Raw genomic sequence first — 18,961 nt, 5'->3', positions numbered from 1 at the left:
CTCGCACTTGACGCCTCTACCACGGCTGATGTGAACGCAACATTACAGGCGGCTTTCATTAAGGAATAAATCTGTAGTAAACAAACATGTAATGAAAACCTCTACAATTTGATTTTTACACATGTGACCCTGTCTGTAAAATCCAGGTTAAAGGGGTCTTAAACTACTCTTCTTCTAGGGCCAGATTTTAAAAATGTAAATATGATGCAGGCGAAACTATCCTCCGATTTATATATATTATTTTGGTAACACTTTACAATAAGGGTTCATTAGTTAACTACATAAGTTAACATGAACGAATAATGAACTGTATATATAAATATAATGCTTATATAGCATTTATTAATCTTTGTTAATGTTAATTTTCAACAATTACTAGTATTTTATTAAAATCTTGTTAACGTTAGTTAATGCACTGTGAACTAACATGAATAAACAATTAAAAGCTTATTTTTATTAACTAACAATAACAAAGATTAATAAATACTGTAACAAATGTATTGCCCATTTTATGCAATTGGTTTAAATTTCAAGTAAAACTTACTTTTTATCTCAAAATTATGAATTTTAAGGTCATAATTATGACTTTTTATCAAATAATGTCATAACTTCAACTTTTTATCTCTTAAGTCATACACTGAAAAAAAAGATTCATTCAATTTACTAATTTTTTGGGGTAGGTGGTTGCAGTCAATTTATTTAAGCTACATTTAAACAAAAGTTTTTTGTTTTATTTTGTATTTAAATTTTTTTTGTTTAAATGTAGCTTAAATAGATTGATTGCAACCACTTACCTTAAAAAAAATGAGTAAATTGAATGAATCATTTTTTTCAGTGTAATTTCGACTTTTACCAGAACATGATTTTTTTCTTATGTGGCGGAAATGGGCTTCCATAAGTGTTACTAATAAAGTTCAACAAAAAAGAATGAATTATTGTCACCTTGCACACAGTGTTTTGATTGGAACAAACTAACAAACTTTTTTTTATGCATCCAAAGCTTAAATCGGATCCGAAAATTATGCACTCACAGATCGTTGGCCCCCATGCAACCCCTTTTTGACTCTCCTCTTGGTGTATTGGCCATCATTTGTCGTGTACAGTGGAAAGGCAAATTTAAAGTAACCACGCTAATTTTAAATCGGGCAAAGATGACCGGCGGGCTGGATAAAGATGATTGGGGGCCCGCAAGTTGACTGCCCCTGTCTTAGAGTCTAATTATGAGTTTAGGATTTCACATTAATTTCAATCTCTGACAGTATTAAAGATATCAAGGTTAAATTTTCACAGAATGTTCTTTACATTGTGTACGATGAAACAAAACAAAAACTGATGTTGGCTGGATTTTTACAGGCAGCGTCATAAATCACACAGTTTTTGTACTCTAACCTCACTACCCATAAGCAAAGCACCTACAATGAGTAAAGAATAATTGACAACGGGAAAGTTGAATTATTTGAAAATAATGCACACCCAAGGTTTTACCCGAAATTATTTTCAAATAATTCAAAGGACTGGAGTCAATTATTCCACGGTTACCACAGACATTGCTTTGGTGGTTAATTTAAGACATTTGACACATTAGGTGTGAATTTATCTATAAATAATGCATAGTTGTGTAACATTCCTCAACCACAATAATTCAGAATAAAGCATTTAACAGCTCATGATAAACAGTTTAATAATGCATCTATATAAAAACAAAGTGTTTTACAGATAACATCATATGCATGTACATAAACATTTTCACATACATACAGGAAAGGAGATGACATAAAAAATTAGCAGTACATGTTTAATAAATTTAGTGCACTTCAAGATGCAAGTTGCAAGCAAACACAGTACCCTACACTAGTGATGTCATTACAATCCTTAAATCAGATGTCTGCCATCCGACTTAATTCACCTATGTGCCTGCTGCGTTAGGCAGCACTACATGCAATCCAATTTATGTTATACTGATTACAAGATTTAAATACTTCACAATTTGGGTTTACATTATGCATTTGTATCACACTTTTATCCAAAGCAACTTAAAGTGCATAACATGCATATAAAGATACAGTTGTCGTTTTACATTACATGATATTAGTATGGCCTCATTTCTCAGTAAACAACAGACAAAAATAAATGTAAGGTTTGACAATATCCCTGTCAAATGCATTTTTTCCTTGTCTGAAGGAAATGACTACAGTCCAAACCAAAAAAGACTAAATTACCAGTGTCAGACACTAAAAACATTTGTATTAGTAATATACCCGACCTTGCCTGTATGTTCATACGTGTATGCATCAGTATATAGGTTACACACACAAAGTATGAGCAAGCACAGTTTTATTACTGATACTTAAATATGATATTCAATAGAGTAGACGAGTAGCCGCAGTAAATTGGCAAACTTCCAGGTCAATCTGATATTAAGCTGCTTCATGTAGCACCCAGAGTCTGTCATCAAAGTGTCTGGCATATACAGTTAATAATACTGGATTTTATAATACAACAAGATCCAAAGATATGTAAAAAAATAAAACACAGCTAACTCAAGTATCTGGAAAAAAATGGAGTGTCCCTTTAAAGAAATATTAACATTTTTATAAAAATATGCAGATAATTTATTCACCCCCATGTCATCCAAGATGTTCATGTCTTTCTTTCTTTGTTTAGTCGAGAAGAAATTAAGTTTTCCGAGGAAAACACACCAGTATTTTTATCACCAGTACTTTTAAACTACAACTTCTCGTCTTGAACTAGCAAACTAAAAAAACTAAACTAAAAAAACAAAACAAAACAAAAAACTTTTGTTTAAATGTAGCTTAAATACATTGATTGCAACCACTTACCTTAAAAAATTAGTAAATTAAATGAATCATTTTATTCAGTGTATGTAAGGCACATCACACCCCACTAAACACAGGACGTCGGATAGACATGCAGATCATGTCTATATTGGGTCCGTCGGTCCATGACCAATTCTGGACATCTATTCGACGTCCAAACTAGGTCCACTATTTGGACGTCCAACCATGACCCTACTTGGGCGTCATATTTACGGGCAACATTTGACGTTTGAACTGAGTAATTTTTTGGACGTCATTTGGACATCTATGACAGGCCTATGTCTATGTTACATGATTAGGCCTATAAAAATGTGTTTATTTACAAATTTCAGCATTATTGTACCAACATGATTAATACATACGAATAGCCTATTTTTACAGTACTGTTTTTTCTGCTTTCTTGAATTACATACAAATTCATCTAAATCAGTGGTTTTCAAACTGGGGGCCGGGGATGGTGCCAGGGGGCCCCCAGTTTTATGACATTTTATAAAATACATTCATGAATTCTGTGTAATTAAACCTAAAAAATAATAAGACAACTAACCAACAGCACTACTAGGTATAATTTTATATGTTTTGATTAATTAAAATATTACATTTTAAAACTGTTTTTGTCATAAATTTTCTTTCGGGGGGCCGCACGCTGACAAAGTTTGGGAACCACTGATCTAAATGTACAATTAAAAATCTGTAATTAAATGTGTAGTTCGTTATATTAAAAGTATATGACCATACTAACAATTTAACATGAAAATATTTTCACATATTCTCATAATGTTGAGTTCATGGTATGAATGCAATAAGTGTGCCTTATATACAATGTGAAGCTAATGCAAGACGAGAAGTTGTGGTTTAAAGTACACTGAAAAACATGATTCATTCAATTTACTAATTTTTTTAAGGTAAGTGGTTGCAATCAATTTATTTAAGCCAGTGGTTCTCAAACTTTTTCAGCGTGTGGCCCCCCTTGTATATGGTGGCCCCCCTTCGCGGCCCCCCAAATTTTTTTATAACAAATTTGTTCTAAAACATAACATTTAATTAGACAAAACATATTAAATTATACAAAGTAGTGCTGTTGGTTAGTAGCCTTTTTTTTTAGGTTTAATTACACAGAATTCATAATAAATTAATGTGTTTTATGAAATGTCATAAAACTGGGGCCCCCCTGGCACCATCTTGCGGCCCCCCGTTTGAGAACCACTGATTTAAGCTACATTAAAAGTACATTTAAAGCTACATTTAAGTTTTTTGTTTTGTTTTTCAATTTTTTTCAAAATGTAGCTTAAATAAATTGATTGCGACCACTTACCTTAAAAAATTTAGTGAATTGAACATATTTTTGGCGAAAATGACAATTGTTTCGCTAGATAAGACCCTTATGCCTCGGTTGGGATCGCCCAGAGCTGTTTAAAGCTGCATTAAAACTTCCACTAAAGTCAACTATATGGAGAAAAATCCTGGAATGTTCTCCCCAAAAAACTCAACTTCCTCTCGACTCAACAAAGAACGACATAAACATCCTGAATGACATGGGGGTGAGTAAATATCGGAATTTTTTATAAAAGTGGCGTAATCCTTTAAGGAACCATACAGTCAAAAATGGTTCTTCTTTGCCCTCATGTAGCATTTTTATTTTTAAGAGCACTTCAAGGGTTGACTTGACTGGTTCACCTCAAGTCCTTGGATCAGGCCTCGGCTCATAGCCATCACCTGTGAAAAAATCATCCCACGAGACATTGTCTTCTTCACCAGACGCCACACTTTCATGGCTATTGTCAGACAGTAGAGAAGACACCTCACACTGTCTCTCTGATAGACAATCTCTATCCAGCATTATATTCACAGTGCTTATGTGTGGTGTTTCAGATTCAGTAAACGGTAAAAGGTTTGAGGTAGGACATAGGCTCCTGACAGTGGCTCCTGAATGCATATAACCATTGCCAATTTCAGATATGTTTTCTTCACTCACATCCATATTAGCAGCTTCCTTGTAGTTTAATAAACATGGATTCAATGTTTCGGCATCCTCATAAGGTTTTGGTTGGTGAACAACAGCTTTTTGCTCATCGACGGATGATAGATTAAGAATAACATTTGTAGACTTCCTCGGATGATATAACAGAGTATTGTCCTCCTCAGATGCAGAAACACAGTCCTCGGTGCTTGTGAGATCATTCGACTTAGTCTGTGTAATTTGATGGAGATTCTCCAGACCAAATTTTAGGACTCTTTTAGTTCCTGGGATGACACGCTGCAAAAGACATGTGAATGATAACTGAAAACTATGAAACAATTATAGGTTATTATATATAATTTACACTCGCGGTGAAAAGTTTAAACACACTTTACATTTTATTTTAGTACAAGTAATGAATTCCTTTAAGGCAGGGTTTCCCAAAAGAATCGCAGGGGGTTTCGTGAGTTGAATTGAAAAAGCCCATGATATACTCACCTTCAAGCAATCTGAGATACATATGTCCATCATCTTTCGGACGAACACATGTAGAGTTATTTTAGTAAATGTACTTGCTTTTTCAAGCTTATAATGGCAGAAAATAGGGATCAGAGAACAACTTTTGACTTTCAAAAAAAATTCATCCATCCTTAACAAAAGTGAGGGGTTAATAAAGGTCTTCTGCAGGTAATCGATGCAATTTTGTAAGACAAAATATCCATATTTTAAACTTTAAAAACTGTAATAACTATTGAAGAGAGTCACTGCGCAAAGTACCCATGGTGACCGTGTGGATTACTTCTGTAAAAGATGAATGCACTTTTCTGGAGTTTAAAGACAGAAGTTGTTCCCTGATCCCTGTTCTCTACCCCTAAAAAAACCTGCAAGAGCAAGAACTAAAATAACTCCAAATGTGTTGTGTTCGTCTAAAGATGATTATAAAACGGCTCGTTCTGGTTCTTCATTCTGATTGGTTGAAACGCATTCTAAGCCGTGATAAAATACCCCGGTAAACCCACGGTTCAGACTGCATCACAAGTATCACTGCGCAACTGTTGTTGCGTACTGATTTATGAAAATAAACACCACAGTCTTAAATTTTTCTACCTTTGCACAATTATGGCGATATCCAGATAAATGTCAATAAATATTGTTGAGTCATTTCGTCAATAAAGAGAAAACGTTATCTGAGTTGTTTTTGTCTTATTGATATTTCCGCTATTATCCACTAGATGGCAATCTTACCCAACTTAAACACTGATGCATTCACTCGACACAACAGCGTTGTGGTGGATTTAGCGTGTAAGTTTTGATGGCTCTGAATCTGATCTCTTACAAAAGTTCTTCACAAAAATGGAATTATCTCCGCTTTTAGTTGAAAATTTGAGAGGTGATAACTGATAAGAGAACAAATGAAGGTAGGATGAAACTTTTTTGTTGTTGTTGTTTGAAAGCGGATGGTCTGTTCTTTTATTTGATATTTTATGTTTATTTAAAGAAGATCATTTCTGTAAAGCATTAAACTAAAACTGGGTAGCACGCTGACGGGGAAAGAGTTCAGCATGCTTCCAAGCATATTTGATCATCACTTCAACAGTTGCACGATATAAATGTTAATGTATAAATTAAATTAGATGAATGTTGATTTATAAAATAAACACCACAGTCTTAAATCATATTTTCATTGTGTCTTTGCTGCGTCTGTGTTGGTTGGGAACTGCGCTCTGTTGCAGCCACACTTGATTCTGAGGAACTACTTTGTTTGGCGGAAGAGTAATATTTGTACTAATATAATTACAAATTATTTGGGTTTTATTTTATAAAATCCCGCTAACGTTATGCATATGATGTAACCATTTTATAAACGCAATAAACCCCGCAAAGCAGCGGGCTACCAGTGCACTCCACAACAGCCAAGGGGGTTTAGGCACTCCGCTTCGTGTCGTGCCTAACAACGCCCCTTAGCTGTTACAAAATGCACTATTAACCCACTGCTTCTTGGGGTTTATTGCTTTATAGACACATGTATGTCAGATTGCTTTAAGGTGAATAAATCATGGGGTAATTTTGATATATGGCTGCAGTGTTTCCCAAGCTGGGGTTCGCAAACCTCTGGTGGTTCGCAAGGGAATTGCAGGGGGTTTGTGAGTTGATGAAAAACAATTAAATCAAAAAATGTAAACAAATAATTTTAAAATTAAAAAAGCTAAACAAAACTCTTACTAACAAAAAAATATATTTTGTATATTATACAGTGTGTACATTTTTTACCAGATGATGGTCCAATAACAGCTAATAATAACAATATTTATGTAAAAAAAAAACTACTGATAATTTTTTTTAAATGGATGTGATATTAAAGGTGCCACAGAATGCATTAAAGTAATCTGTTAAATTGTTCTCCGATATCTACATAGAATGTATGTGAATTTGGTAAGTGCAAAAATACCTAGAGACGGTTTTACATTTACAACCATAGGATTTGCCCTTGAAGAATGAAATGGTCTATTATTACCTTATTTGAAAGGGTCATGAATAATAATGTTGAGCTCTGCTCTGATTGGCTGTTTCACAGAGCAGCTCCTTCAGTAGCTTTGGGTGTGTGTATACAGAACTTATTTTTGAGTCTGTATCAGATTTTGATGAATAATCAATTGTTTAGAGATTCTTAATGGACATTTCTGAGTGGTAAGTTTGTGTTTTTTTCAATATGGACCTGCCAAATTAACTGTAACGTCAAACTTCAGCCTAAATGCTAGCATATAACATTATCTAGCATATAGCGCTAACTCAGCAGTCACAACTTTGTTTTTAGCATTGTAACAACATTGTACTTAATTTAATGTTGGGGCGTGTTATGTTGAGATTGGCCTGTTTTCCAGCGCCATCATGCACAAGGTTTATATTAGAAGAAGGAAACAAACACGTTTGAGGCTCACAATATGTCATTATCATGTAAAAAGCTCATATTACTTATCTATGTCTAGATAAATACAGTTTTACATTCTACAGCACCTTTAAATTACTTAAATATGAACAAAAATGTCAGGGGGTACTTCAAGTCAATAATTTAGGCCAAGGGGGTTCGGCCGACAAAAAAGTTAAAACCCTGCTAAGTAAAAGGAAATATGCGTAATGGACAATGATACTTAAGTATATACATACCAAAGCTTCTGGAATCCGGAGATCCTTTATTATATATTTATATCTATATCTCTTGTAAACACAAAGACAACTCAAAGTAACTGCAATAAAGAACACTACAGTCACAATGTACACCAATCCACCTGAGGAGCGTTCAGAAGAGTCTGTGAGTACATGGAGATTATTAGGATTTTGAAAGAAAGAAAAGTTACAATGCAAATAAATGTTTATATAAAAGAAGTTTTTTTTTTGTTTTTAGCGGCATCTAGTGGTGAGACCCTAAAATGCAACCATTGTCTCATGCTGCGTTAACACCAGCCATGGTAGAGACATCAAGCGCGAGTGATTTCAATGTTAAATCAATGTGAAGACGCGTTGACGCGTGTCTGGAGGTCTCGAGGCGTGAATGAGGCGTTTAGCGGGGCGCGGTGGACGCAATTTCGCCTCATTCGTGCGTCTAGTTCGCGGGCCTGCCGCGGTACGCGCGAATGGTGCTTTTTCTGCATTTTGCGTTTGATGCGAATTTGCGGCCGAGGCCCAAGTTGAAAAATTTATACTTTGGCGGATTTTTGGGCCATGTTTGTTTGTTTGTTTGTTTGTTTGTTTGTTTGTTTTTTATTATTTATATAGCACACATAATACAACAGAAGTTGCCCAAGGTGCTTCACAAACGACAAGCTAAAACACTTAAAAAAACATAGATACAAACAATGCAGTTTAAGAAAACATAAACAAACAAGAGACAACATAAAAACAAGAGACAACAACAGATTTTCACACTTTCACACAATGACCAAGTCGCTTCCGACTGGCCCCCATGCTACCTCTAATAAATGTGTCTTCAACAGTGACTTAAACACAGCCAGCGACTTTACTGACCTAATCATGTAGGGGAGTTCATTCCACAATATGGGACCAACTCGAGAAAACGCTCTGTCACCTTTTCGTTTTGAATTTGTTCTTACAGTCACCAAGACTGTTAACCAATCAGGAGCCTGCTTGCTGCTGTGCCGGCAGCCCCGCCCGGAGTCACTCATTCAACATGAAGTAACACTTGATATTGTCCATGAGCATTCACCCGGAGCTATACGACACCAGTTCTTATTTCTATAGAGGCAGGAATAAAAAGGAATTCGCATGGAAGAGTGTCCGTGGGGACATCAGGCAACCTGGTAAGTTGTAAATACACATTTCACTTTTGAGTCACGTGACATTTATTGACCTGCGACATTCCTGACGTTTTTAAACTATTTTCCCCCTATAGTAAGATGACCAAATACAAAACGGTAATCAACATCAGCCATCTTGCAAACAGACAACCGCATAGCACTTGCCCCTCCCACAAGAAGCGGATTTCGCCTCTGACGCCCGTCAAATGCTTGCTTTAACTGCACGTCGTCTTCGCTCTAGACGTGCAAATGCATTCAAACTGTTTGAGTGGAAAACTAGGCGCGGTAGACGTGATTTTGACGCGTCTAGTGTAAACGCAGCTAAAGTGGACATCTCACTCCTTCCTTTCAAAACGCATAAAGAAACTACGCTAGCCGCCACAGGACAAACACATCCTCGTTTGAGACAATTTAGTGACAAAATGCGCTCTATAAAACAGTTTGTCCATTTAGGGCTACTGTAGAAAGATGACGGCGCAAAATGGGGAAGAGGATCCGCAATGTATAGCCCTGTCCCAAATGGCACATTCCGAACTTATGGACTTCCTCAGAGTCCACACTTTGATGACATCATGTAGTGCAGATCTTAGAGACCCTTGACGCGAGTCCACTAGGGCGCACCGAAGTCGAATTTTGGGACAGACTCGAGCGTCACCTTGGAAATAGGAAGAGAAGTTGCCCATCAGTGTGAACTCCTCCCATCCATCATCGGATTTGTCTGATTGCTCGCAATTACTTCTGGGTTGGTAAAGTGCGCAAAGCCTGCAGCAGTGCGGGCTTCGCTGAAAACTGCATCAAGGGTGCAAAGGGGGCGCTGATGAGCACACTCCGGAGCGTAAAAATTACCCTACTACGGACTCATAGACTAAGCAAGCACGCGCAATTTACGGCAACGAGACCGAAAGTCCACATGAAGTGCGCCATTAGAGACAGGGTCTCTGTATATAAAAACGTTTTATTTATTTTGTAAGGTCTTTATATACCACTGATTAGTTATGTATATTATATTCCATTCCGTCCTTCTAAAAGTTACACAAAGATTTTAAAAGTGCATTAAAGGTATTGCAGAGGATTTTCTTTTTCCGGGTGGATCATCAAGAGTCCTCCTAATTGTCAATCAGGAGTTTTGCGCAATTGCATTTTTTTTTAAAGTGGATAAGGCGGTTCTTTTCCAAAATTCGAGAAAATCCTCCGCTACACCTTTAAGGCACTATTTTAATAAAAGCAAATCTGTGACTCAAATCTGTGACTCTAATCTACTATCAAGCATACTCATTTAAAAAAATGTGACTCTGCCTGTGAAAATCCAGGTGAAGTTTTTTTTGTGATTTACAATCTTCTACATGAGCTCATTCTGTGAAAATATAAACCTTTAAATATAAATCTTTAATATTGACTGAGTAAGTTCATGTCAAAGATTAAAATCAATGTGAAGCCAATAAGTGAAATCAAACTTTGATGCTCTTCATAATTAGATTATAAGACTTTATCCTGGTTTTCACAGGCAGGGTCACAAATTTGAAATTAAATTTGTCCAGTACCTGTGAGAAAGAAGCACTTGGTTGTATTGTAGTTGTTTTCACGCATGGCCATTTGATGACTAGCAGAAACATTAATGCAGTAGTTGCCAGGAGGCACGTCATGAAAAGTGTAGGGAGATGTTGAGGTTGATTTCTGTCCTACACACTGCCAAAAAAAATAAAAAAACATATTCAATTGTGAATACATACCACATAATGAAAAAAACTGTGCATTTTGAAATTACAAAGTAGTAAGTTGCACAAACATGGCAACAAAATCCTATAGCATAGGGCATTTACCTTAAATTTTCCTGCAGGATCGTTCTCAAAAAGATATAGGAGGAACTCCAGGGGTTTGATTTCCTGGTTTAATTCCAGCCTATGACTGAAATTGATGGTAATATTCTGCTGATTAGTTGAGATTTTTACCTCCGGGGAACTCAGACGAGCTACAGAAAAAACATACAGGGTCAAATATTCATGTCATATAGAGCATTATTCTTTGTGCATTTTTTGGCATGTATGTGTTCATTTTAATCCAGCGCTGGGTCAAAAAGGGGATGAACCCAACCCATTGGGTTGTTATTTAACCTATTGTTGGGTCAAATATAAAAATTTTCTGGGTTAATATAACCCAAATGCTGGGTTTGCCCTTTTTTGATTCAATGCTGACCCAATATTTTTTTAAAGTGTATTAATATTGTATTTATTTAGAATTTGTGTAACATTTCTGTACTCACTGTCATATAGCTGAAAAGTCTTTAATGTAGTTGTCCAGTTGGAGCTTGTCCGGTTAAGCATGGTCTTGACCCTCACAAAGTATTTTGAGAATTCATCAGGTTGTTGGTCAAAGGTCAGGTCACACTTCAGCGTGGATATGTTACCGCAGTTTGCAGAATGATTCCATTTTCTTACAGATCTACACAAATAATTCATTTTTGAATCATCATTGTGAATACTATTAACCACAGAAAATCTATTTGAAGTGTGACAATACACCACAAAATAACCAATTAGGCTACTGATGTTTTAAATACGGGCATTTAATGTACAGTACATGCTTTCTACAGGTGTAAACTCCAAGGTATATGTGGTGCCAGAAGGGTTTCCTGGTGCAGGAAGCCATTGAACGGTAGCCATCAAATCCAAGACTTCCACAGTCAGGTTGATTGGAGGAAGGAGCATTGCTGTAAATAAATACAAATAAAAGTTTTACATTCAGCGGTGTGTAAATGAATAGAAGGAATGCGACTGTCAACATGACAATAAATTATGTCAACCACGCATAATACAGTATGTGCAAAACATGGTATGGTATTTTTACTGACGTCAGAACTAATATTTCAGGTGCATAAAAATTGTTTATTGTAATCCTGTTCAGGTTTTTATACAACCTTTAAATGGCATCGGGCATAGGTGGAGAAATGTGAAGCAGCAGGTTATAAACCAGTTCATTGCGTCGTCAAACCCTCATAAAAGGGAAATCGAAAATGTTTCCTGCATCTTTCCTGCAAAACATATTACAATGTACTTTGATTTAAATAAACAAACATAAGTAGAAATGCTAAATATAAATATGCCAATTTTAATATGTTTGCTGGAGAACCCACAGATCAAATTTGGCCAATGTTAATTGCTGCTAATAAAATGGTTATTGGTTTCTCCAGGGTTCATTTTAGACTAGGGCTGCAACAACTAATCGATAAAAAGTGATAATAAATGTAGTCGTCAACGAATTGTATAAAAGCAAGGCAGAAACTTTCTGCGGGTTGATGTTTTTCTGTGAGTTAGAAATTCATTAGATGTTGGTATTTGGGCTGCTTTTGAAATAATTTTGAATGGGCATTTGAGCTGGTTTTGTTACACAGATCTGGCAACCCTGACAGGATAATGACGAAAGCAGAAGCACAAACAAATGCTGGTTATTAAAGTTTTCATTTCATCCTATAATATAAGTGAGTTTGTATTTAGAGGCCAAGCACAGACGGCGCGGAGGCACCTGTTGTATCTGTTCTGGTTCTTATTAGTTTTTACTTCCGACTGGGGGTCTATGGCAGCCCTTGGGGGTCTATGGCAGTCTATGTCCTTACGTTTTTGCTTATAACTTCTGACCGGTAGGTCCTAGAAATGAAATTCTTGTTTCTTCTGATTCCTTGGCTCAAGACTTGCATGCACAATTTAGTAGTTTTGAGATAGAAAAATGATAATTTTTGCCTAAAAATACTGCAACAGTACATCTAAAACCTTAAGTCATCATTGATTAATTCTTTAATGGCTTGGAGTATAATCATTGGTGGATGTCAATTCATGCCCTTGCAACCAATGAGAATACCTTATCAAAGTTTTTGCAAGAGCTACACTCACCTAAAGGATTATTAGGAACACCTGTTTAATTTCTCATTAATGCAATTATCTAATCAATCAATCACATGGCAGTTGCTTCAATGCATTTAGGGGTGTGGTCCTGGTCAAGACAATCTCCTCAACTGCAAACTGAATTTCAGAATGGGATAGAAAGGTGATTTAAGCAATTTTGAGCGTGGCATTGGTGCCAGACGGGCCGGTTTGAGTATTTCACAATCTGATCAGTATACTGGGATTTTCACACACAACCATTTCTAGGGTTTACAAAGAATGGTGTGAAAAGGGAAAAACATCCAGTATGTGGCAGTCCTGTGGGCAAAAATGCCTTGTTGATGCTAGAGGTCAGAGGAGAATGGGCCGACTGATTCAAGCTGATAGAAGAGCAACTTTGACTGAAATAACCACTCGTTACAAACGAGGTATGCAGCAAAGCATTTGTGAAGCCACAACACGCGCAACCTTGAGGCGGATGGGAAGACCCCACCGGGTACCACACATCTCTACTACAAATAGGAAAAAGAGGCTACAATTTGCATGAGCTCACCAAAATTGGACAGTTGAAGACTGTAAAAATGTTGCCTAGTCTGATGAGTCTTGATTTGCGTTGAGACATTCAGATGGTAGAGTCAGAATTTGGCATAAACAGAATGAAAACATGAATCCATCATGCCTTGTTACCACTGTGCAGGCTGGTGGTGGTAGTGTAATGGTGTGGGGGATGTTTTCTTGGCACACTTTAGGCCCCTTAGTGCCAATTGGGCATCGTTTAAATGCCACGGCCTACCTGAGCATTGTTTCTGACCATGTCCAAACCTTTATGACCACCATGTACCCATCCTCTGATGGCTACTTCCAGCAGGATAATGCACCATGTCACAAAGCTCAAATCAAATTGGTTCTTGAACATCACAATGAGTTCACTGTACTAAAATGGCCCCCAGAGTCACCAGATCTCAACCCAATAGAGCATCTTTGGGATGTGGTGGAACCGGGCTTTGTGCCCTGGATGTGCATCCCACAAATCTCCATCAACTGCAAGATGCTATCCTATCAATATGGTCCAACATTTCTAAAAAATGCTTTCAGCACCTTGTGGAATCAATGCCACGTAGAATTAAAGGCAGTTCTGAAGGCAAAAGGGGGTCAAACACGGTGTTAGTATGGTGTTCCTAATAATCCTTTGGGTGAGTGTATGAGTGTATATCTCTGCATCAGAACATCGTAGAGACATGGGGGTGGGCTCTATTGACTCATTAACACCACTTTAACATTTTGGCCCCGGTAATTGCTGCTTGCAGCTATATTTGTTTGATGTTGTTGGGTTTTCATAGAAATAGTACTAACCACAAACTAATCATCTGTTTTAATAAGGCGGAAATCCAGGTTTTTATTACTGTAACAACTCATGTATATCACTTTAACATCATAATAGCTTATTTATTTTGTTAATAACGAATAATGTTAATTTTCTTCTAATGTTAAAGGTCTGAAGTTAAAGAGTAAAATGAGTTTATTTATCTGTGGCTAAATTTTCCCAGCACATTCCTGTAGACTCAGTTTGTTTTGTTTATTTATATTTTGACAGGTTTTACTATTTAAAAGCTTTTATTAAAGGTTTAAAATATCAAAATAATAAAGATTATGGTAAAACTTTGTACTAGTGTGTGGCTTTTGCTCTTTTAAAAGTACACTTTTACACGTAATTTAGTGCCTTATTTAGCAATAATAAGAGAAAAATCGAATTGAGTAAATATTTATGTTTTTATCCAACTATAGTTGATTAATCGGAAAAATAATCGAACGATTAATCAGTTATGAAAATAATCGTTAGTTGCAGCCCTATTTTAGACCTAAAGGTACACAGAACAATTTCACTTTTACACTTATATACAGAAGTTACACTTAGAAATATAACACATCTTTATAAAACTGATCAGTTGTAGCAGATGTACTCACCAGTTTTTAGTAATCTAGTTCCTGCTAAACAAAATCTTCTTGAGGACAGCTTATGCGCTTTACATACCAGCAGCATGCTGACAATGTGTGTAAACAGAACGTTTGTCAACTCAAAGAGATATTTCCATATGTGAAAAACAAACACTTTCAGTCTATTCCATGAACGACGTTCGACAATATGTCAAAAAATCCAGGCTTCTTTAGTATTGATGTGTTTTGTATTTAAGCCGCTCCTACTACCTAAAATAGGAAAACAGGTTATTCCAGTGCAGGGTGGAATCTCACCTGTTTACATCCACCCAGAACCTTTAGCAAGATGAACGATAAGCATTGTCAACTCGAAATTAATACACTGTTTACATTAATGAAGACCATATTTATTATCCAACTTATGTCCACAAGGAATGTGAACATTTATTTGATTCAAATAATAAATATTTGTTAAAGCTTATTTTCACCTAGCAGCACAGCTGAACAACAAACAAAGTGAATAAATATTATGGAACTGATGATCAAACATGATCTGTTAAATAAAAAAAATGGCTTTCTGTGCATTTCACAGTGATTTTACACCACTGTTACTTCCTTATGCACTTCATATACTAACCAGAGGAAAAACTAATAGGGCATACACACCAAACGCAAATTCAAAAATTTGCGCAAGTAGATTACATACAAAGTTAACTGAAATGGGGCGATGCGAATGACGTGAATAGGGCGATGCAATTGCCACAAAAACACGTTATATTTGCCTCGTTATATTTGCCTCTTCGCTTAAGTTGAAAATATTCAAATCAAGCAAAAAATTCAAATGACATGAACTTAAATCCCGTGAGTAATCCAGAGCGATGAACTCTATGCTTTGCATTTAGTGTGTATGCAGTATTATCGGGCGTACACACCAACGTGAATTCACAATTTGCGTGAGTAGATTACATACAAAGTCAATGCAAAGACACGAATAGACGCAAACTGGCATGGGGCGATGCGAATGACGGGAATTGGGCTATGCAATTGCCACGAAAACATGTGATATTCACCTCAAACGCGTCTTTGTGCAAGTTGAAAATATTCAACTAAAAAATTCTCATGACATGAAGTTAAATCCCGCAAGTAATCTCAGGCAAGGAATGCTATGCTTCGCCTGTGGTGTGTATGCAGTATTATGGGGTGTACACGCCAAACGCGAATTCAACGATTTGCGTGAGTAGATTACATACAAAGTCAATGCAAAGACACACGAATAGACACAAATTGGCATGGGGCGAAGCTAATGACACAAACGGGGCGATGCAATTGCAGCGAAAACACGTGATGTTCACCTCAAACGCGTCTTTGTGCAAGTTGAAAATATTTTAGTTAAGTTAAATCCCGCAAGTAATCTAGAGCGAGAAACGCCATGCTTCGCATTTGGTGTGTATGCAGTATTATGAGGCGTGCACACAAATTGCGGTAGTAGATTACATACAAAGTCAATGCAAAGACACAAATAGATGCTAACTGCCACAAGGACAATGCGAATGACGCAAATCGAGTGCCGCGATTGCCGCAAAAACGTGCGCTATTCGCCTCAAACGCGTCTTTTTTTGAGTTGAAAAAATTTAACTCAAGCGAAAAATTCGCATGACATGAAGTTAAAGGAACAGTATGTAAGAAATGTATATCAATTAATCATAAAATGGCCCTGATATGTCACTAGACATTAAGAAATCATTTTCATTTCAAATACTTATATCACTCACAACAGTGGTCTGGCCAGGATATTTTCATTTAAAAAGTGGAGTTGCAGCCCTCAACTGATGTTTATGTTGTCATTTTGTGTATTGGCCACCAGTTGTGTGATTGCAGTACCAGTTTTATCCACAAGTTATGTTATTGCAATACCAGGTTTGGTCACAATCCTACATACTGTTCCTTTAAATCCTGTGAGTAATCCAGAGCGATGAACACTATGCTTCGCATTTGGTGTGTATGCAGTATTATGGGGCGTACACACCAAAGGCAATTTCAACGATTTGCGTGAATAAATTACATACAAAGTCAATGCAAAGACACAAATAGATGCAAATTGCCGTAGGGCGATGGGAATGACGCAAATTGTGCGATGCAATTGCCGCGAAAACACCTGATATTCACCTCAAACGCGTCTTTGTGCAAGTTGAAAAAATTTAACTCAAAAATTCGCATGACATGAAGTTAAATCCCGCAAGTAATCTAGAGCGAGGAATGCCATGCTTTGCATTTGGTGTGTAGGCAGTATTATGGGGTGTACACACCAAAGGCAATTTCAACGATTTGCGTGAGTAAATTACATAAAAAAGTCAATGCAAAGACACGAATAGACACAAACTGGCGTGTTGTGATGCAATTGCGCAAATTGGGCGATGCTATTGCCGCAAAAACACGTGATATTAGCCTCAAACGTGTCTTCGCGCAAGTTGAAAGTATTTAACACAAGCGTGAAAATTTTTCATGACATGAAGTTAAATCCCGTGAGTAATCTAGAACAATTAATGTGATGCTTTGCATTTGATGTGTATGCATTTTTATGGGGCATTTACACAATTTGCGCTCATAAATTACATCGTCAATGCAAACACACGAATAAATGCGAACTCGCATGGGGCGATGCGGATGACGCAAATTTGTGATGCGATTGCCGCAAAAATGCGCTATTCGCCTCAAACGCGTCTTCGCGCAAGTTGAAAACATTTAACTGTAGCCTCTTATGGAACGGCTGAAATTCCACAAGGGAGCGTATTTGTTCCTCAGACGTTGCACAATAAACGTGACTTCCGAATATATTTTTTATAAATCGTGAATGAAAAGTGAGATTCGAACGAATGTCCGTTAGTGAACTAATTGTATACAGTATTTAAATCGTAATTCGGTCAGAAATGTCAAGATTGCGAGATGAACAAATTGTTTTGGATTAAAAGGCTTGGATATTCCATTTTCTTGGACTTTTGGGGATTTATGAACAATTTGTTTTGGACAATTTCACCGAAGCAGATAAAGGGAAGATTTTGAAGGTAAGTAAATATCCTATATCGGTGCCGCCCAGGTCAGGTAACTAACAACTAGATTACAGTTTTATGACTGCTAAAAATCATATTATGCTTTGTGTGTGTGCTTAATGGAATCCCGAAAGTCTAAGCTTTCCAACGATGTGCCGCATATATATATATATATATATATATAATGCTTCAAAGTTACAATGACGTAATGCAGCCTCACGTGTAAGGGAGGGGGTGTACCGTGTACGGCACAGTGTTCCTTATCAGGTTAACGAAAAATTTGCATGCCATGAAATTAAATCCTGCTAGTAACCTTAAGGTATATATGTTTCGCATTTAGGGGGAACGCAACATAACATTAAATTGTTATAAAAAGTAACAGCTGCAACTTTGAAATGAAGGTACTTAATTGATCTTATAAAAGATTCTTCATCTGGTTTCCCATAGCCAGATAATCCTTATAGTTAATTGTTTATACATTTCATAACTTTATAATTTTTCACTTTATGACATAAAGCCGTAAAGGCAAATCAGAAAACAATCTGTACTAATGCAGTCTAGTAAATCAGATGCATATTATATTTCACTGTACTCTTAGTTATGCTACCTATTTTTCATTTTAATAAATTTGACTTTTTATTAAATAAAAATGTGAAAATCACCCATTAACATCGTTAAATGACTTTCTAAATACAACCAACAATGATGACGTCATCAAACTATTTGCATAATGTATTGCTATTTAATTAATTTTTTACATCTAATTAACCAACTACTGTATAGCAGCCTTTTCAGGTGAAGACAGACATGAAACTATTGTAATGAGGGGTAATGAGGTCATGAAATTAGTCAAACCCTCTGTGACTGTGAACCAATAGAATCTATGCATCACGAGCGTGTGCACTAACCAATGTGTCACAGCTCTGGGTTTGATGACAGAAAGTCCTGTTATATCCACAATGAAATATAAATAAATAAATAATAATAATAGGAA

At 36.4% G+C, this 18,961-nt stretch overlaps 1 protein-coding gene across 1 annotated transcript; it reads right to left on the bottom strand.

Annotated features, from left to right (window-relative positions):
- Positions 1 to 1,669: 1,669 nt before the first annotated feature.
- Positions 1,670 to 17,256, bottom strand: crfb12 (cytokine receptor family member B12). The gene is made up of 9 exons (XM_073861206.1): positions 17,087 to 17,256; positions 14,951 to 16,272; positions 12,025 to 12,138; positions 11,688 to 11,817; positions 11,371 to 11,549; positions 10,931 to 11,079; positions 10,652 to 10,796; positions 7,963 to 8,105; positions 1,670 to 5,094 (listed from the first exon to the last, which is right to left on the bottom strand). Exons 3-9 carry the CDS (start codon positions 12,083 to 12,085, stop codon positions 4,516 to 4,518), a joined length of 1,386 nt encoding a protein of 461 aa, XP_073717307.1. The 5' UTR covers positions 12,086 to 12,138; positions 14,951 to 16,272; positions 17,087 to 17,256; the 3' UTR covers positions 1,670 to 4,515.
- Positions 17,257 to 18,961: the final 1,705 nt, after the last annotated feature.

Source organism: Misgurnus anguillicaudatus, chromosome 22 (genome assembly GCF_027580225.2).
Source record: "Misgurnus anguillicaudatus chromosome 22, ASM2758022v2, whole genome shotgun sequence".
NCBI classification, from domain to species: Eukaryota; Metazoa; Chordata; class Actinopteri; order Cypriniformes; family Cobitidae; genus Misgurnus; species Misgurnus anguillicaudatus.
The sequence above is the reverse complement of the archived record's forward strand: the minus strand, read 5'-3'. Positions and strand labels throughout refer to the sequence as shown.